The sequence below is a fragment of the Hemitrygon akajei genome, chromosome 5, assembly GCF_048418815.1.
Source record: "Hemitrygon akajei chromosome 5, sHemAka1.3, whole genome shotgun sequence".
Lineage (NCBI taxonomy): Eukaryota > Metazoa > Chordata > Chondrichthyes > Myliobatiformes > Dasyatidae > Hemitrygon > Hemitrygon akajei.
In genome coordinates this window covers 1,039,353-1,057,015 of record NC_133128.1, presented here as the reverse complement: position 1 = coordinate 1,057,015, position 17,663 = coordinate 1,039,353, and the positions used below count along the sequence as shown (strand labels likewise).

At 43.2% G+C, this 17,663-nt stretch overlaps 1 protein-coding gene and 1 long non-coding RNA gene across 8 annotated transcripts in view; one reads left to right on the top strand and one right to left on the bottom strand.

The window, feature by feature from the left end:
- u2af1 (U2 small nuclear RNA auxiliary factor 1) overlaps nt 1-17,663 on the top strand; it is a 90,336-nt gene that overhangs the window by 14,616 nt on the left and 58,057 nt on the right. For 4 of the 5 annotated variants that reach the window (XM_073044740.1, XM_073044738.1, XM_073044742.1 and 1 more), the window contains exon 2: nt 14,320-14,407. The exons of the other annotated variant lie outside the window; for it this stretch is intronic. In XM_073044740.1, coding sequence (XP_072900841.1) covers nt 14,320-14,407 — 88 coding nt within the window. The remainder of the gene's footprint in view (nt 1-14,319; nt 14,408-17,663) is intronic. 5 annotated transcript variants of the gene reach the window in all.
- On the bottom strand, nt 122-8,500 carry LOC140727442 (uncharacterized). Of its 3 annotated transcripts, none has more exons than XR_012098858.1 (4): nt 7,546-8,500; nt 4,890-5,108; nt 1,397-1,483; nt 122-1,098 (listed from the first exon to the last, which is right to left on the bottom strand). It is a non-coding gene; the product is annotated as an uncharacterized lncRNA (long non-coding RNA). The 3 variants fall into 3 exon arrangements; XR_012098856.1 differs by having other exon boundaries at nt 4,890-5,135; nt 7,546-8,499; XR_012098857.1 differs by having other exon boundaries at nt 4,890-5,135; nt 7,718-8,499.

Below are 17,663 nucleotides of genomic sequence, written 5' to 3'. Positions count from 1 at the left end.
AGTCTGATGACCTGATGGAAGAAGCTGTCCTGGAGCCTGTTGGTCCTGGCTTTTATGCTGTGGTACCATTTCCCAGGTGAAAGTGTCGTGGTTACTTGAAATGACTTGGAGACACAGACAATTCTCAAGAAAATTAAACCTTTATTTGCAAACAAAGGCTGAGGCAATCAATGAACTTGTCACCGAAAGCCCACCGAGCTCCGGTGTACAGCATTCTTTATAGTAATTTCTTATCTCACTTACATTTCGGTTTTATTAGCATATCCAATCAATTTTTAGTTGCATATCATCTATATATGAATTAATTAATCGCTTTTGCCTAGCCCGCGGTACGTCACCATTGTTTTTCACCTGTTCGCATTGGGGCCTTATTCGTGGCCAAGATTATGTTTTTCAGACAACCTCCCTCACAGTACATTCCTGCTCGCAGCATCCTGTCCGCCACCGTTATCTCGTACTAAACAAAGGCTGAGTGTAATACATGGGGTACATCGCAGCTAATAGTGTTGCAAAACAAGCAGGTGTACTGTAAGTGCCATAATATGCAGCTAAGAGAGTACAAAGTATCTAGTGAAAACAACACATAACAAAATGTGCCTAGTAAAATAATACATATTAATATACGGTACCTAGAAGTGATTACATAGTATAGTAAATAGCTAATACATAGTGATTATAGTTCAGGTATATATAATGATTATATCAGGTATATTTCTCAATATAATCCCCCCTTTGAGACCCACAGGGTCTCACACAGAAAGAGAACACTCAGAGGCTGTGCACCAAAGCCAAAATAAAGTCCGGCATTTTAATCCCAAATTTGGGTCAACTACAATTTCCATACTCGGAGCTCAAAATGATCTCTCTCTGTTATCCTAGGCTGTTGAGCCAAAAACCTGTCCCTCCGTAGCTGAGATAGGAAAAAAGACTCAGACACCCTTACAGACTAGTGTCCACATTATTAACACCTTCCAGTCCGTTTGATGCATCATGCAGACTGTAACAGTACATCATCGGCTTTTCTCCTTGTCTAGGGTCAGATTCAACAATTTCCAGGAGCATCGGGAATTGTTTTGCTGTCGCACGCATTATCAAAGTCTTGAGACATGGAAAAAAAACAGCACAGAATAAATGCACAACTTATCAGCACAATGCCTGCAGTCATTGCCAATTTAATCAGCCACGCACCCCATCCCCCTAGTTTGCTTTCTAACCAGTCAAACCACATGCCCAAATCCTGCATTCTGTTTGACCTCCTTCTGCAGATCCTTTAATTTATTCATTGCTCTGGTGAAAGACCCTTCTGGGCTAGTATTGTTCGGTATGAAAGTGCAGCATTGATCTCCAAACATCACACACACACACCCCCTTTTTCTGCCAAAAGCCAATCCAGTACCTGTCTATTTTGCCACGCCATCCTGCTAGTTGCATCCAGCTGTTGCCCTGAGGCCTCCAGTGCATCGTCAGTGTAGTTGATGAATCTCTGTTGAATGTAGTATATATAATTTATCCATTCAACATTTTTGCTTACCCGTATCACAGGTATGATAGCTTCCCAGTGAGCATCTCATGCGGTGTCAGGCATGTCACTCGATTAGTTTGCATGCGGTAACTCATCAATGCTAACGGTAAAACATCGACCCAATTAAGTTTAGTGTCTGCACAAATTTTGTTTAGTTTGGCCTTCAGAGTGCCATTGATTCTTTCCACCATGCCCTGTGACTGTGGGTGGTACACACATCCAAACCTTTGTTTTATTCTCAGTACTTGTAATACCAATTTGACCACCTTTTGGATGAAGGCCGAACCGTTGTCCGAGCTAATCTCCGAAGGTATTCCAAACCTTGGGATCACTTCATTTGTCAGGAACCTTACCACTGTTCCTGCCCCTTGATCCTTCGAGGGTATTGCCTCTACCCATCTGCTGAACCTGTCAATTACCACCAGAATGTATCTTTTTCCTCTTACCGTCTTTATCATATCTACGTAGTCGATCACCAAATGTCGAAATGGTCCTTCAGGCACGGGTATGTGACCTATTGGGGTTGCAATCCCCCTTCGAACATTATTCTGTGCACAAACCTCATACTGTGCTAACATATAGTCTACCGAAGCCTGTAAATAAGGCGACCAGAAACCATCCTTTTTTATTTTCCTTATTACTTCCCCCCTTGCACAATGGTCCACTCCATGTGCTTCTGAAATTAGGATAGTCAACAAAGGAGTAGGAGCTACCCACAAACCATCCTCTGTGCTCCACAGGCCTTCTAAGTTCTGCTTAGCCCCCCCCCCCCCGTCGCCTCCACATTGTCTGTTCTGCCAACGTTGCCCTACCTTGCATTTCAACCAGGTCCTCTATCATGGGTTCCGGCTCTAGGCTTACCTGGGGTGCAATAATAACTGATGTACACCCAGACGCCTTCCTGGCTGCTTTGCTTTTCCTGTGCCTGTCTCTTGTGTTAGAACCGCTGTGACATAACCCTCCTGTCGGTTGGATACATACAAATGAAAAACCTTCTCGTAGTCGGGCAAAGCTAATGCTGGTGCTGACTGCAATTCCTGCTTAATAGTATTGAAAGCTATCTCCGCCTCTCCATTCCACTGTAAGCCGTTCTTCAAATTTGTATGTCCTGCTTCTTTCATTATCTTTCTCAAAGGTGCCACAATCTCAGCATATTCTCCTATCCAATCTGAGCTATATCCTGTCATTCCCAGAAACGTCATCATCTGCCGTACTGTTTGGGGCTTTGGAGCCTTCGTTATCGCCTCAATCTGACTCGGCGCTACTGCCTTTACGCCTTTAGATACCATCCTTCCTAAATATTCCACCTGCTGCTTACAAAATTGCAGCTTTTTCTTAGATACTTTATGCCCTCCATACGCCAGTTTCTCTAAAAGTATCACAGTATCCCGTTCACACTGCTTTTCACTTTCAGAGCAAATCAACAAATCATCCACATACTGTATCAGTATGGCACTTCCAACGAAATGCCATCCAAATCTTCCTTCAATACTTTATTAAAAACATGTGGTGAATGCTTAAATCCTTGTGGCATTCTAGTGTAGGTGTACTGGTTGCCTCTGTATGTAAATGCAAACAAATACTGACACTGTTTGGCTAGGGGAATGCTGAAGAAAGCCGAACACAAATCAATTACTGAAAAGTAGCTAGCTTCTGGCGGGATATTAGTCAGCAGTGTGTGTGGAGTTGGGACCACTGCTGCCAAATCCTCCACTACCTCATTCACTGCTCGTAAGTCATGCACCAGTCTCCATTTAGACCTGTCCGCTTTTGGGACAGGCAACAGTAGAGTATTGCAGGGGCTGTTTACTCTCTTAAGCACTCCTGCCGCAAACAGTCCCTGTATTGTCGGCGCTATACCTTCCTCTGCTTCCGGTCTTAAGGGATATTGTGGTCTCCTAGGTGGAACTGCTCCTTTCTTTAACCTTACCTCCACCGGACTGGCTGTTTCTATTTTCCCCACGTCCGTGTCATGTTGCGACCACAGAATAGATGGCAACTTGTCCAATATTTTATTTTTCTGCCGACCCCTTGCCTGCCCCAACAGCGGCATGTGTGGCTGAGGAGTTACTTCAACTTCCTTCATAGTTCCTGTCACATCTATGTTTACCCCTATCTTAATGTAGTTGTTGTCTCCGGATATCCATACCTCAGGCATAACCTTTCTCCAAACGGTTACGGTGCTTACCTGCTTTACCATGGGTCCTAAGTCTTTAGACTGGTATCCCTCATTTACCAGCAAGGTTATGTGGGGTACAGCTTCCGGTATCCTGTACCATTCTTTCAAGAAGGTATTCCACCTGACTTGCAGGGCTGCCCCCTGCTTCCCAATTACTATGGCTTCCCCTTTTAGGTGTTGTCGAATACCTGTCCTCATGTTCCATCTCCTCTCTACCTCCTTATTCTGAGCCTCATCGAAAATTACTGTACAATGTAACTCAGATTTGGGCGCTACAGCCTCAGGTAATATGGCCTGCACACCCTGTTTCCACTTTTCCCAGGTATCCCAGATCTGATCTTCTATGTCCCCTATCCAAAAAACATTGGCTCTCTTATCTTCTTGCACTATCAATTGAGCCCCTGCTCTTTCCACACTTAACCCATTTCTGGTGCATTCTAATTTTAATTCCAGTTTCAATAAAGCATCTCTGCCTAACAAATTAATCGGAGTTCCTTTAGATACTAGTACTGGTAAGACAATTCCTTTATTTCCCATTTTCAAATGCACTGGAGCCGTGCACTGTGTCAACTGTGTTTTCCCCGAGAACCCTACCGTCTTAATAAACTTTCCTGACATGGGAAGGTGAAGGGCATACTGTGGCTGTACGCAAGTGTATGTGGCTTCAGTATCTATCATCATTGGTGTCAGTTGCCCTTCTAACATAACCTGAACCATAGGTTCCTCCTCTGCCTCCCTCGTTATCATTGGGTAATGTCCCTTCCCACTCGAGTTCTCGGGGCACCCCTAATACCTTGCATAGGGATTTACATGTCCGCTCATACCCCCAGGAGCTGGCATGTAGCCAAACTGTGGCTCCCTTGCCATCGGCTCCTGCTGATATGAGACAGGCCATGGTTTAAATGGGCAGTCTTTCTTCATGTGTCCAGGCTGGCTGCATCCCCAGCACAATCTTTCTGCCTCTCTTTTCCCCCGTCTCCTCTCTAATCCTCTTTGCCCATAACTCCTCTGCCCCCCTCCTTGGGAGTTCCAGTCCTATCTGGGCTGTTGCTTAACTCTATTCTGTCCCCAATAGGGCATCTGTGGAAATGTTCCGCCGGAGACATTCATTTTTGGCATGGGGTTTTCTGGCCCTTGACTGACAGAATGACCGGTTCCTCCATCTAATGGTGTAATGGCTGTACTCACATTAGTGATGGCTGGCAGCATCTTTTTGCTTTTGTCTTTGTCCTTCTTTTTCAGTTCTTCGAGCTGCATTTGCAATAGCTTTCACTGCACCTCTTCTTGCTGCTCAGCCAGCTTTCGTTTGTCTCTCCGATATTTCTCCACTGCGTGGACTACGTGATCACTGAGTGCTTGTGGGGTCAGTGATGACAGCCCAACCACCTCCTCCAATTTAGACTTGACCTGCGGAGGCATTGCATCCAAAATGCTCTGTCGGAACAGTGAGTTCAGAAACAAGTTATTTTCCACCTCTTGCTCAGTCTCCAGTCTCCACTTTTTCAACTGGTTTTCTACATAGGCTGCTGGGTTTTCAGTGTCTCCCAGTAGTTCCCCCTTTAAGGCTTTAGGGTCTACTCTGGGTGGATAAAGCTTCCTGAGGGCCTGCCATACCCTTTGTCTCACTGGACCAAAATTAGCCCCATCAGTCTGTGGACTATCCACATTCTGTAAGCCAGCCATCTCCATCAGTTCTTTCAACTTGGAAGTTCCCATCAATCTTATCAGCAGTGCCTTCAGATCTCCCATAGCCAACAATCGTCCCGTTGTTTCCTCCTCAAAGGCTCTAATCCACTTTCCTGCCCCCTCGTGCAGACTAGGCAGAGTATTTTTCAGCCCTTCCAGGTCCTGGGATCCCCAAGGGATATACTGTACTTGTCCTGATCCCTTTACCAGCAGTGGCAGCATTTCCTTCTCCCCATTCCATGTAATCAAGCTTCCTTCCTCACTTGGTTCTTTATCTATTGCTGGCTGCCACTCATACCTTCCTGGGGTATACCTTCTTCCTTGCTCCTTCTCCACTCTAGTCCCCTCTTCCATCTCCAATATCTGCTTCTCCGTCCTCTCTCATATTTCCTCCAAACTCTCTCTCCTACCTTCCTCCAACTTCCTCTCAACTCACTCCATTCTTGCTGTCTAGATGATTCCTGTTCTCTTCTAGTCTGTCTGTCTCTACAGTATAACCGATACTCCTCATAATCCTTCTTCTCTCTCAGCTGGTGTAGCCTTTCCACTACTCTTTCCATCTCCCTTCTTTCCTGTTCTATCTTTATCTTTTCTCCCTCTATTTCGTTCTATATCGCCGCTTTTTTCCTTCTCGTATTGTTTTTTTCCTCCTCATTATCCCAAACTTGGACTTCTCCCTGCATGTTTATTGTTCCCGTCAGCAGGGGGCACTGCTTAGGGGTTCCTTCCTCATTATAGGGAGGGGGTTTTTCTGTTTCTTTCGCATCCGGGTACGGAGCTGAAGCCAGCTTCTCACCGTACCCTCCTCTCTCTCTAACAGGCTGTTTTTCCAGCACCTTAGTGTCTTCCTCGCTTGTAATCAATATTCTACCTGTCCTCCTCAGCCTTTCTCCCTCCGTTCTGAAGAGTTTTAGCACTTCCATTTCTCGTTCTCTTTTTTGCCCTCTTTTCTTAGATTTATCTTTTGGTTTGTAATTTTTTAATTAATCCCTCCATTTCTTCGCACAAACTTATATCAAACGTTCCTTCTCTTGGCCACTTTGTGACCAGGTTTTTGGTTCTTTTTTCCCATTTTTCTGAAGTTCTTGTGATCTCATATTTAATTAACGGGAATTTTTTGCTCAGAATCTCTACTGCCGTTCCTTCACCTGTCATGTTATTCTCTCTTTTTAAGGTATTTCAGAGATTCACAGTTTGTTTACTGGATAATATTATTTACTCTAATTCTACGCCTAGTCTATTCTGTTCTGCCCGTGCAGACCTCTATTCAGAGCGGTACCCACAGAACTTGCTCTTTGCACCTCGTCTGTTCAGACCCTTATCTCTTAAGGCGGTATCCATGAGGATTTTCTACTCTAATTCTATTCTATTTTTCCTTACCCTGCCCGTTCAGCCCTTCGCTCTGTGCGAAGCGGTATCGACAGGGATTTACTCTACTTTTCCTTACCCTGCCCGTGCAGCCCTTCGCTCTGTGCGAAGCGGTATCCACAGGGATTTACTCTACTTTTCCTTACCCTGCCCGTGCAACCCTTCGCTCTGTGCGAAGCGATATCCACAGGGATTTACTCTACTTTTCCTTACCCTGCCCGTGCAGCCCTTCGCTCTGTGCGAAGCGATATCCACAGGGATTTACTCTACTTTTCCTTACCCTGCCCGTGCAGCCCTTCACACTATGCGAAGCGGTATCCACAGGGATTTACTCTACTTTTCCTTACCCTGCCCGTGCAGCCCTTCGCTCTGTGCGAAGCGGTATCCACAGGGATTTACTCTACTTTTCCTTACCCTGCCCGTGCAGCCCTTCGCTCTGTGCGAAGCGGTATCCACAGGGATTTACTCTACTTTTCCTTACCCTGCCCGTGCAGCCCTTCGCTCTGTGCGAAGCGGTATCCACAGGGATTTACTCTACTTTTCCTTACCCTGCCCGTGCAGCCCTTCGCTCTGTGTGAAGCGGTATCCACAGGGATTTACTCTACTTTTCCTTACCCTGCCCGTGCAGCCCTTTGCTTTGTGCGAAGCGGTATCCACAGGGATTTACTCTACTTTTCCTTACCCTGGCCTCAGAGCCCTTCGCTCTGTGCGAAGCGGTATCCACAGGGATTTACCAACACCACGTGGAATTTTTCTTAACTTAACTTCTTATTAACTTATTTGTACTTACCCTCACTGCAGTGTTCTTGATCAATCCTCTGAGCCTCCTCTGTTAACCCCCAATTCTGCCGGATTCTTTGGACCGGAGAGACCCTTCGGCAGTGGTTCCACACTTCTGAGACTCCAAGACCTCCCCAAAGCCAACAGAGTTCTTAGTCCAAATTGTCGCAAAAAGCGCTTACCTTTTGTTTGGGTGCACCCTTAATTCTGTTAGCCTTATGGGTGTCCCTAGAGGACTGGGAAGCGTCCCCAATCTGCCGTTTCTTTTCCGTGGGTCTCTTTCCAACCCTGCTCGCGGTCGCCAGTTTTGTCGTAGTTACTTGAAATGCCTTGGAGACACAGACAATTCTTCAAGAAAATTAAACCTTTATTTGCAAACAAAGGCTGAGGCAATCAACGAACTTGTCACCGAAAGCCCACCGAGCTCCGGTGTACAGCATTCTTTATAGTAATTTCTTATCTCACTTACATTTCGGTTTTATTAGCATATCCAATCAATTTTTAGTTGCATATCATCTATATATGAATTAATTAATCGCTTTTGCCTAGCCCGCGGTACGTCACCATTGTTTTTCACCCGTTCGCATTGGGGCCTTATTCGTGGCCAAGATTATGTTTTTCAGACAGCCTCCCTCACAGTACATTCCTGCTTGCAGCATCCTGTCTGCCACCGTTATCTCGTACTAAACAAAGGCTGAGTGTAATACATGGGATACATCGCAGCTAATGGTGTTGCAAAACAAGCAGGTGTACTGTAAGTGCCATAATATGCAGCTAAGAGAGTACAAAGTATCTAGTGAAAACAACACATAACAAAATGTGCCTAGTAAAATAATACATATTAATATTCGGTACCTAGAAGTGATTACATAGTATAGTAAATAGCTAATACATAGTGATTATAGTTCAGGTATATATAATGATTATATCAGGTATATTTCTCAATAAAAGCAGCTAGAATAGATTGTGGTTGAGGTAACTCGGGTCCCCAATGATCCTATGGGCCCTCTTTACGCAAATTTGACCTGCCAAAATGAACCACTTCACACTTATCTAGGTCCAACAATGCTCTCCCACCAAGCGATCTGACACCTGACAATGTTCTTTCCCAATACCAGGTCAAGTACAGCCTCCCCTCTAGTTGTCTTATTGACATATTCTGTTAGGAAACCTTTTTGAACATGCCTAACAAACTCCACCCCATCTAAACCCCTTGCTCTAAGGAGATGCCAGTTAGTATTAGGAAAATTAAAATTACCCATACAGCAACTTATTATTGCACTGTTGCAGAATCTGCCTCCCTAACTGTTCCTCAATGTCTTTTATTATTGGGGTCTCTATAAAAATACCCAGTAGAGTTATTGCCCCTTTCCTGTTTCTGACTTCCACCCATGATTACTCAGTAGACAATCTCTCCATGACTTCCTTCTTTTCTGCAGCCCTGACATTATTCCTGATTAGCAGTGCCACTCTCTCACCTCTTTTGCCTCCCTCCCTGTCCTTTTTGAAACATCTAAAGCCTGGCACACTCAGCAGCCATTCCTGCCCCTGAGACATCTAAGTCTCTGTAATGGCCACAACATCAAAGTTCCACGTATTCATCCACACTCTGTAAGTTCATCTGCCCTGCTCCTGATATTCCTTGCATTAAAATAGACAATTCTCAAACCGTCTGGCTGAGTGCTTCTTTGTCCTATCATCTGCCTATCCTTCCTCATAAATTCCTTACAAGCTGTTACTAATCGTGTATCAACAGCCCCATCTTCTTCCCCTTCACTTCGGTTCCCACCCCTCTGCAAATCTGTGAGTGATCTATTTAATTTGGGCAAATGTATAACGTAACAGGTGAGGCTAAGGGAGGGATATAGAATGGGAATATTGAATATGTCCATAAATCCCTTAGCGTAGCACAGCTTGTGACACTTGTCCTCATTGGACATGCATTGAATACAAGATACAAGAATATTGCCAGGGCTGACGATCTGCACATCCACACGCTGGATCTTTCGTCCAGTGTCTTTGGGGTATTTGCTGTTAGGGAATGAGACAGGGCAGGTGACAAGAGTTTCTGTAGGGGAACACTTTGCATCTAGTGGTCACCATGCCATTAGTTTCAAATTATGTATGTAAAAAGACAGGTCTTGTCTGTGGGTTGAGATTCTAAATTGGAGAAAGGTCAATTTTATTGGTATCAGAAATGATCTGGCAAGTATGGATTGGGAAAGGGTGTTTTCTGGCAAAGGTGTACTTAGTAAGTGGAAGGCCTTCAAAAGCGAAAGTTTGATAGTACTGAGCTTGTACGTGCCTGTCAGAGTAAAAAGTAAAGATAAAAAGTTTTTAAGTTATTGAGGCACTGGTTCAGATTAAAGTGTACTCAATTCCCTTTGTAATAAAGGCCAACATTTCATTAGCCTTCTTCACTGCCTGCTGCACTTGCTCATTCACCTTCAGTGACTGATGAACAAGGACTCCTAGATCTCTTTGTATTTCTCCCTTACCTAACTCTACGCCGTTCAGATAATAATCTGCCTTCCTGTTCTTACTGACAAAGTGGATAACCTCACACTTATTCACATTAAACGTCATCTGCCAAGTATCTGTCCACTCACCCAGCCTATCCAAGTCACCCTGAATTCTCCTAACATCCTCATCACATGTCACACTGCCACCCAGCTTAGTATCATCAGCAAACTTGCTGATGTTATTCTCAATGCCTTCATCTAAATTGTTGATGTAAATTGTAAACAACTGTGGTCCCAATACCGAGCCCTGTGGCACCCCACTAGTCACCACCTGCCATTCCGAAAAACACCCATTCACCGCTACCCTTTGCTTCCTATCTGCCAACCAGTTTTCTGTCCATGTCAATATCTTCCCCCCCCCAATGCCATGAGCTCTGATTTTACCCACCAATCTCCTATGTGGGACCTTATCAAATGCCTTCTGAAAATCGAGGTACACTACATCCACTGGATCTCCCCTGTTTAACTTCCTGGTTACATCCTCGAAAAACTCCAACAGATTAGTCAAGCATGATTTTCCCTTGGTAAATCCATGCTGGCTCGGCCCAATCCTATCACTGCTATCTAGATATACCACTATTTCATCTTTAATAATGGACTCTAGCATCTTCCCCACTACTGATGTTAGGCTGACAGGACGATAATTCTCTGTTTTCTCCCTCCCTGCTTTCTTAAAAAGTGGGATAACATTAGCCATTCTCCAATCCTCAGGAACTGATCCTGAATCTAAGGAACATTGGAAAATGATTACCAATGCATCCGCAATTTCCAGGGCCACCTCCTTTAGTACCCTAGGATGCAGACCATCTGGACCTGGGGATTTGTTAGCCTTCAGTCCCATCAGTCTACTCATCACCGTTTCCTTCCTAATGTCAATCTGTTTCATTTCCTCTTGTTACCCTATGTCCTTGGCCCATCCATACATCTGTGAGATTGCTTGTGTCTTCCCTAGTGAAGACAGATCTAAAGTACTTATTAAATTCTTCTGCCATTTCTCTGTTTCCCATAACAATTTCACCCAATTCATTCTTCAAGGGCCCAACATTGTTCTTAACTATCTTCTTTCTCTTCACATACCTAAAAAAGCTTTTGCTATCCTCCTTTATATTCCTGGCTAGCTTGCGTTCATACCTCATTTTTTCTCCTCGTATTGCCTTTTTAGTTAAGTTCTGTTGTTCCTTAAAAATTTCCCAATCATCTGTCTTCCCAATCACCTTAGCTCTGTCATACTTTTTTTTTAATGCTATGCAATCTCTGACTTCCTTTGTCAACCACTGTGGCCCCTTTCCCCCCTTTAAATCCTTCCTTCTCCAGGGGATGAACTGATTTTGCACCTTGTGCATTATTCCCAAGACTACCTGCCGTTGCTGTTCCACTGTCTTTTCTGCTAGGATATCCATCCATTTAACTTTGGCCAGCTCCTCCCTCATGGCTCCATAGTCTCCTTTGTTCAACTGCAACACTGACACCTCTGATCTGCCCTTATCCTTCTCAAATTGCAGATAAAAACTTATAATATTATGGTCACAACCTCCTAATGGCTCCTTTACTTCAAGATTGCTTATCAAATCCTGTTCATTACACAACACTAAATCCAGAATAGCCTTGTCCCTGGTCGGCTCTCGTACAAGCTGTTCCAAGAATGCATCCCGTAGGCACTCTACAAACTCCCTATCCTGGGGTCCAGCACCAACCTGATTCTCCCAGTTCACCTGCATGTTGAAATGAACATGGGGGAAATCTCTTCACTCAGAGGGTCGTGTGAGTGTGGAATGAGCTGCCAGTACAAGTGGTCCCATGTGAGCTCCATTTCCACATTTAAGAGAAGTTTGCATAGGTGCATGAATAGTATGCATACAGAACGTTATGGTTCTGGTGCAGGTCAATGGGAGCTGGCAATTCTAATGGTTTCAGCATGGATTCGATAAGCCGAAAGGTCTGTTTCTGTGTTATACTTCTCTTATGACTATGAGAGAGAGTAATGAACTATCTACAAAGTTTAAATGGATGGAAGGTTTTAGTGTAAAATGGAAAATGGTAGGAGGTTTAGCAGGTTCCCAGCATGAGAAGATCAGTTAACATTTCAGACCAAAGGCCCTTCATCAGAACAAGGCAAATCCCAGGTGCAGATATTCAATATTCTAACTCGTATGGGCACTGGCTGCAAGCTGGTTAGACTGAGATTACTTCTGCCAAGACTGAGTATATATTCACTGACTACAGACCATTTAGGCTGGAAGTGTATTTCTGCGGGGAACTTCTTTTTACTGGGACTTCACCCACACAAAGAATAAAAATTCACAACTGTAAGATTTAAAGAGGGGAGAAGCAGCTAGAACTTGAATTTGGTTCTTTAATACCAACAATATTAGATATTCAACCAAAGAGATAGAATGTGGTATTTCTGTTCCAGATATGGTTACATTATTACAAACTTTACCATTTAAAAATAGTAAATTTTATATCAAATGGAAAGAAGCAAATATAAGACTTAGCTTGCATTAGGATTGTCCACGATGCTGCATTTGCTAGCAGAGACATGATACTGAGGCTACATGTTGCTTGAAGGAATGGTTTTCTGCTTTACATGATCAATGAGGCAGAATCAGGTTTATTATGTAATTATTTATTGAGATACAATGCAGAGAAGGCCCTTCCGGCCCTTTGAAATTTGTTGTTTTTTTAGCAGCAGTACATTAAAGTACAATATATTAAATATTACTCAAAGTTACAACAGAAATATAAAAATATAGATAGTGCAAAAAGAGAGCAAAATTTCTGATGCTAGTTAACCCATCGTATCAAGTCTTGCACAAAAGAAAGCCCATGAAAGCGGAGGGGCAGCAGCATTGTGTTCAAGACATTGACTTTCTGTCATGTGGCATTGGGCTCTGGTATATCAGTGCTTCTCAGACTTGAGGATAGCAGGTGGTGGTGCTCCCAAGGGAACAGTGACTATGATTATGCTTGTTGTCTAGTGGTGATAGGACAACATTTATTAATGATATGGCACAGGTGGAATACTTCTCTTAGAATTCCCCATCCATTCTGAACCCTCCCTTTCACCTCACTCCAATTGTATTCAACCTGGTACCGATTGTCAGCTGTCCTCCAGTCAGTCAGACCTACTCATTGCGCACTAAGGACTGAGCCTTCATTGTCATCAAACCTGCAAGTTAAAGGCTGTGACTTTATGAGCTGGAGAAGACCTTGACTTTAGAAAACATGTTAAACAGGAGCATGAATGGGCTAGTTATGTCCTTAAATAAATTATTTAATTAATCATTCAATGAGGTCACACTTGAATTCAATCTTGGTCTTATCACTATCGTGCCTACTCTGGCCTAATACTGCTCAACTCTGATGTGCTTTAAACCCTGAGCTAAGCCTTTGACAAAATCCCCCATGTGGGGGAGGTACTGGTCACAAAGATTCAGGGTGAGGTAGTAATTTGGATTCTATATTGGCTTTGTGGGAGAAGCCAGAGAGTGGTAGTAGATGGTTAACTGGTTCAGTGGATGACACCAAGATGTGGGCATAGCAGCAAGGAAGGGGGCTATTCTGACATATAATGGGATCTGGACCAGCTAGAAAAACAAGCTGGACTGTGATGGATGGAATTTAATGTGGACAAGTGTAAGATCTTAAAAGTGGCAACACAGGTAGATAGGATTGTAAAGAAAGCTTTTGGCCTTCATAGATCTAAAGTGTTGAGTGCAGGAGTTGGGATGTTCTGTTCAAGTTGCATAAGATGTTTAGGGTATTGTGTACTGTTCTGGTCACCCACCTCAAGCAAAAATCAATAAGATTGAAAGAATACAGAGTTGTTGCCGGGACATGAGGGCGCAAGTTTCCTAAGATCCAGAATGCATCGGGGGGAAAAAAATCCTTATTTTAATCAGGGATATGTAATTCTAAGATAATGGACCTTTCTCCAGGTACTCCCTTCACCTTGCGGCCAATTCCCTGCAGACGTGTCAATCAGGTCACATCTGTATTCCAGTTAGTACAGACTCAGCCTACTTAGCCTTTCTTCATACTACCATTCTCTTGAGCTGCCTTTATCTCTAATGACTGCATGGGAATAGTGTTAAAAGAGCTTGATGTCAGCATAGACTCAATGGGCCGAAGGGCCAGTACTTTACATCATGCTGAATGGCATGAGCTTCTGAGCTTATTTCAAATGAGTGAGAAGGCATGGCTGGATATTTAGACCTGCTGCATTGGATTGGTGTACTTATCAGCTGTGTTCTCTTCAATAGGGTCAACTGTTCATTTTATTTTAAAATTGGAGCCTGTCGTCATGGAGACAGATGTTCTCGTTTGCACAACAAGCCCACATTCAGTCAGGTAAGCCTGCCATGTCAGTTCATGATGTAAACCTGTCAGTATTTAACTCTACCAGAGCTGTTAAGCATGCTAGCTCTTCACTCAGCTGTCCATAAAAAATATATTGTTAGCACTGTTCACTTTTAAAAAAGATGTTCATATCTTTTGGATGTATACTAATAGAACCCTGGGTTGGTGTATCTCTGGGACCTTGAGTTGTCATTGCAGAGTGCTGAGCTTGTGTAAAAACTGTCTTTCTAATTATCTGGCTTGAAGCTTTTGACTATCTGTGTCTAATTTGCCTCTGTCAATCCAGTGATAACTTCAAAAGGGCAACTGAATACTTCACATGGTTTCCACTTCCAGGATTGTGCGTCAACTATGGTGAACCCATCAACTAGCTGAAATTAGTGTTATAAAACATTGCTGCAAGAACCAAGAGTTGTCCAAGCTTCCCTGCTTTGCCCACTTTACCCACTGGACACATAGCTTCTGCTTTCTCACATTTCAGTAGTGCCTCATTCCCAGTCAGTCCTGTGTTTCTTTAAATAGAAGGATGTAAGTCTTGATCCATTCGTTGCTTCAACTGCTCTGCCTTTGAATTAATATATCCATCTGATTCTTCTGCTTATGTCACTAAGTAGTTTTGAGGTCAACTCTCAGTTTTGTAAGTGGACTGCTGACTTTTTTGTTGGACCATAGAACAGTACATCATAGGAACAGGCCCTTCAGCCCAAATGTTGTGCTGAAACAATTACATTAGTAATTAAATGCCTAACTAAACTAATCTCTTCTGCCTACATATTAAATTTTCCTCACATTCATGTACCTATCGAAGCATCTATTGAAAGTCTCTAATGTGTCTGTCTCTACCACCACCTGAGACAGAACATTCCAGGCACCCATCACTTCCTGTGTAAAAACAACTTGCCCTCAATTCTCCTTTGAAATTACTTTCACGCACCTTCAGTGCATGCCCTTTGGTATTAGACATTTCAACCCTGGGACAAAGATGCTCTCTGTCTATTCTATCTCTGCCTCTTATGATCTTATAAACCTCTTATCAGATCTCCCCTCAGCCTCCACCACTCCAGAGAAAACAGCCCAAGTTTATCCAACCTCTAATCGAGGCAATACCCTGGTAAACAACTTCTGCACCCTCTCCAAAGCTTCAACATTTTTCCTATAATGGGGTGACTAAAACTGTACGCAATACTTAAAGTGTGGCCAAACTAGAGTTCTATGAAGCTGCAATCTAACCTCCTGATTTTTGAACTCTGTGTCTGGACTAATGAAGGCCTGCCCACCAGCCTATCAACCTGTGTAGCCACTTTCAGGGATCTATGAACGTGGATCCCAAGATCTCACTGCTCAGCAACACTGTTAAGGATCTTGCCCTTATCAGAAGACTGTTCCTTTACATTTGCCCTACCAAGGTGCAACACATCACATTTATTTGGGTTAAACTCCACCTCACATTTCTCTGCCTATATCTGTAACTGATCTATATCCCGCTGTATTCTTTGCCAGCATTCTGCACTATCCACACCAATCTGCAAACTTAGCCCATCCATCTACATTTTCATTTAACTTCTGTGATGGTTATTTAAGTGCTCAACCTCTCCCTACTAACACCTAGGAAGTACCTCTTATTTCCCCTTCTCGTGTTGTTAAACTCGTTGGGTTTTTAACTGAACTGGTAGTACAGGTTCTGATTATGTGCATTTGTGCACATCCAGTTTGTTTTCTGAGGTATTCCTGGTGAAAAGACGATGGACATCCTCAAATGTTAGAAGTGCCACTTTTGATTTTGAAGAGCAGTTTCATTGTATATGTACTGAGAAACCACATTTAGTGTTGTCCTGCTTGCGACTGAGAGTTGGTGTGCTGATGAATTAGGGTTCTGTAGGATAGATGTAATGTAGATTTCCTGGGCGTAGAACATTAGGGTAGTACACCATTTCCAAACTTAATTGCTTTTGCCTACGCATGATACATTTTTTTCCATTTCCTGCCTGTTCATATACCTGTCTAAATGCCTGTTAAGCAGCTCCCCACACCTACCATTCTGTGTAAATATACCTCATAATTTTATATTACCCCTCAGCCTCTAATGCTCCAGGATGAAAAATTCATGTTTATCCAGCTTCTTGAGGCTCATGCACTACAATCCAGACAACGTCATAGTGAACCTCTTCTTTGCCCAGTCTAAAGCCCCTCAATATCAAACATCTCTGTTAAGTAGTAGCAGGCTCCTCCCTCGGATCTGTTATACCCTCAGTATCCTGAGTCAGATCATGTCATGACCTGGAGACTTATCCATCTTGATATTTTTCAAGACACCCAAAAGCACCTTAATAATGTAACATGCCCTCCCTAATTTCCATGTGCTTTTCCTTGTGGATGATTGTATTCTCTGTAACATTATTATATTCAGGGGTGATTCCATTGTGAAGTTGAAGTCACACATTGTCACAAGATTGTGATATTTTTGGGTGTCTCAGGCTTTCGGGCAAGGCTGTGCGCCACATCTCACGTCAACACTTTGTTTTCCAACCTTTTAGTCTTGCATAAACTGATGCAGGTGTTGAATGGCTCCATTTGGTGATCGATAAAGCATTCAGCTGCTGCCATCGTACAAGTGGTTTACATTCACTTCCTATTATCATTAATTACCCTTGTTGAATGCTGATAAGTTTTATGAGAGACTGGTCCAAAGGGTGATAGCTGTGCATGGGTGAATTGTACAAAATGAATTGACACATACTGTATAAAGTTACTGCAAGGGAAAGGGTTATTTCTTTGGGAAGATCTGGAGATATAACCGATGGAAAACCCGAGTCCTATTTGGACTCCCCATTAAACCTTTATCTTTTTGCAGCAACTGCTTTCATATAAAGAATATTAATTCATATTTTGTCCCTGTTCTCATTTTATTTTGCTTTGCCTTTTCTCAAATTTATAAACACCAGAAAGCTTGGGATTTGAATCACTGGTTTCCATGTGGTGTCTGGTGTACAGTGGGCATATGCCTGTTTTGCAACTGCCCCATCAGAATACATGGACATTGCCCCTCCCACCACATTACAGATCTAACAGCTGGAGTTGTAAGGGTCTGTTTTTACCCATCACACTACATTCACTGATCAACAGCTGGAGTGGGGGGAGTTCTGTTTTTGCTATCTGAATTCACTGTTACTGATTAACTATTGACTTGCCTTTTTTTTCCAGACAGCAGTTTTAAGAAGAGTACTAATTAATGTATGTTCTCATTCTG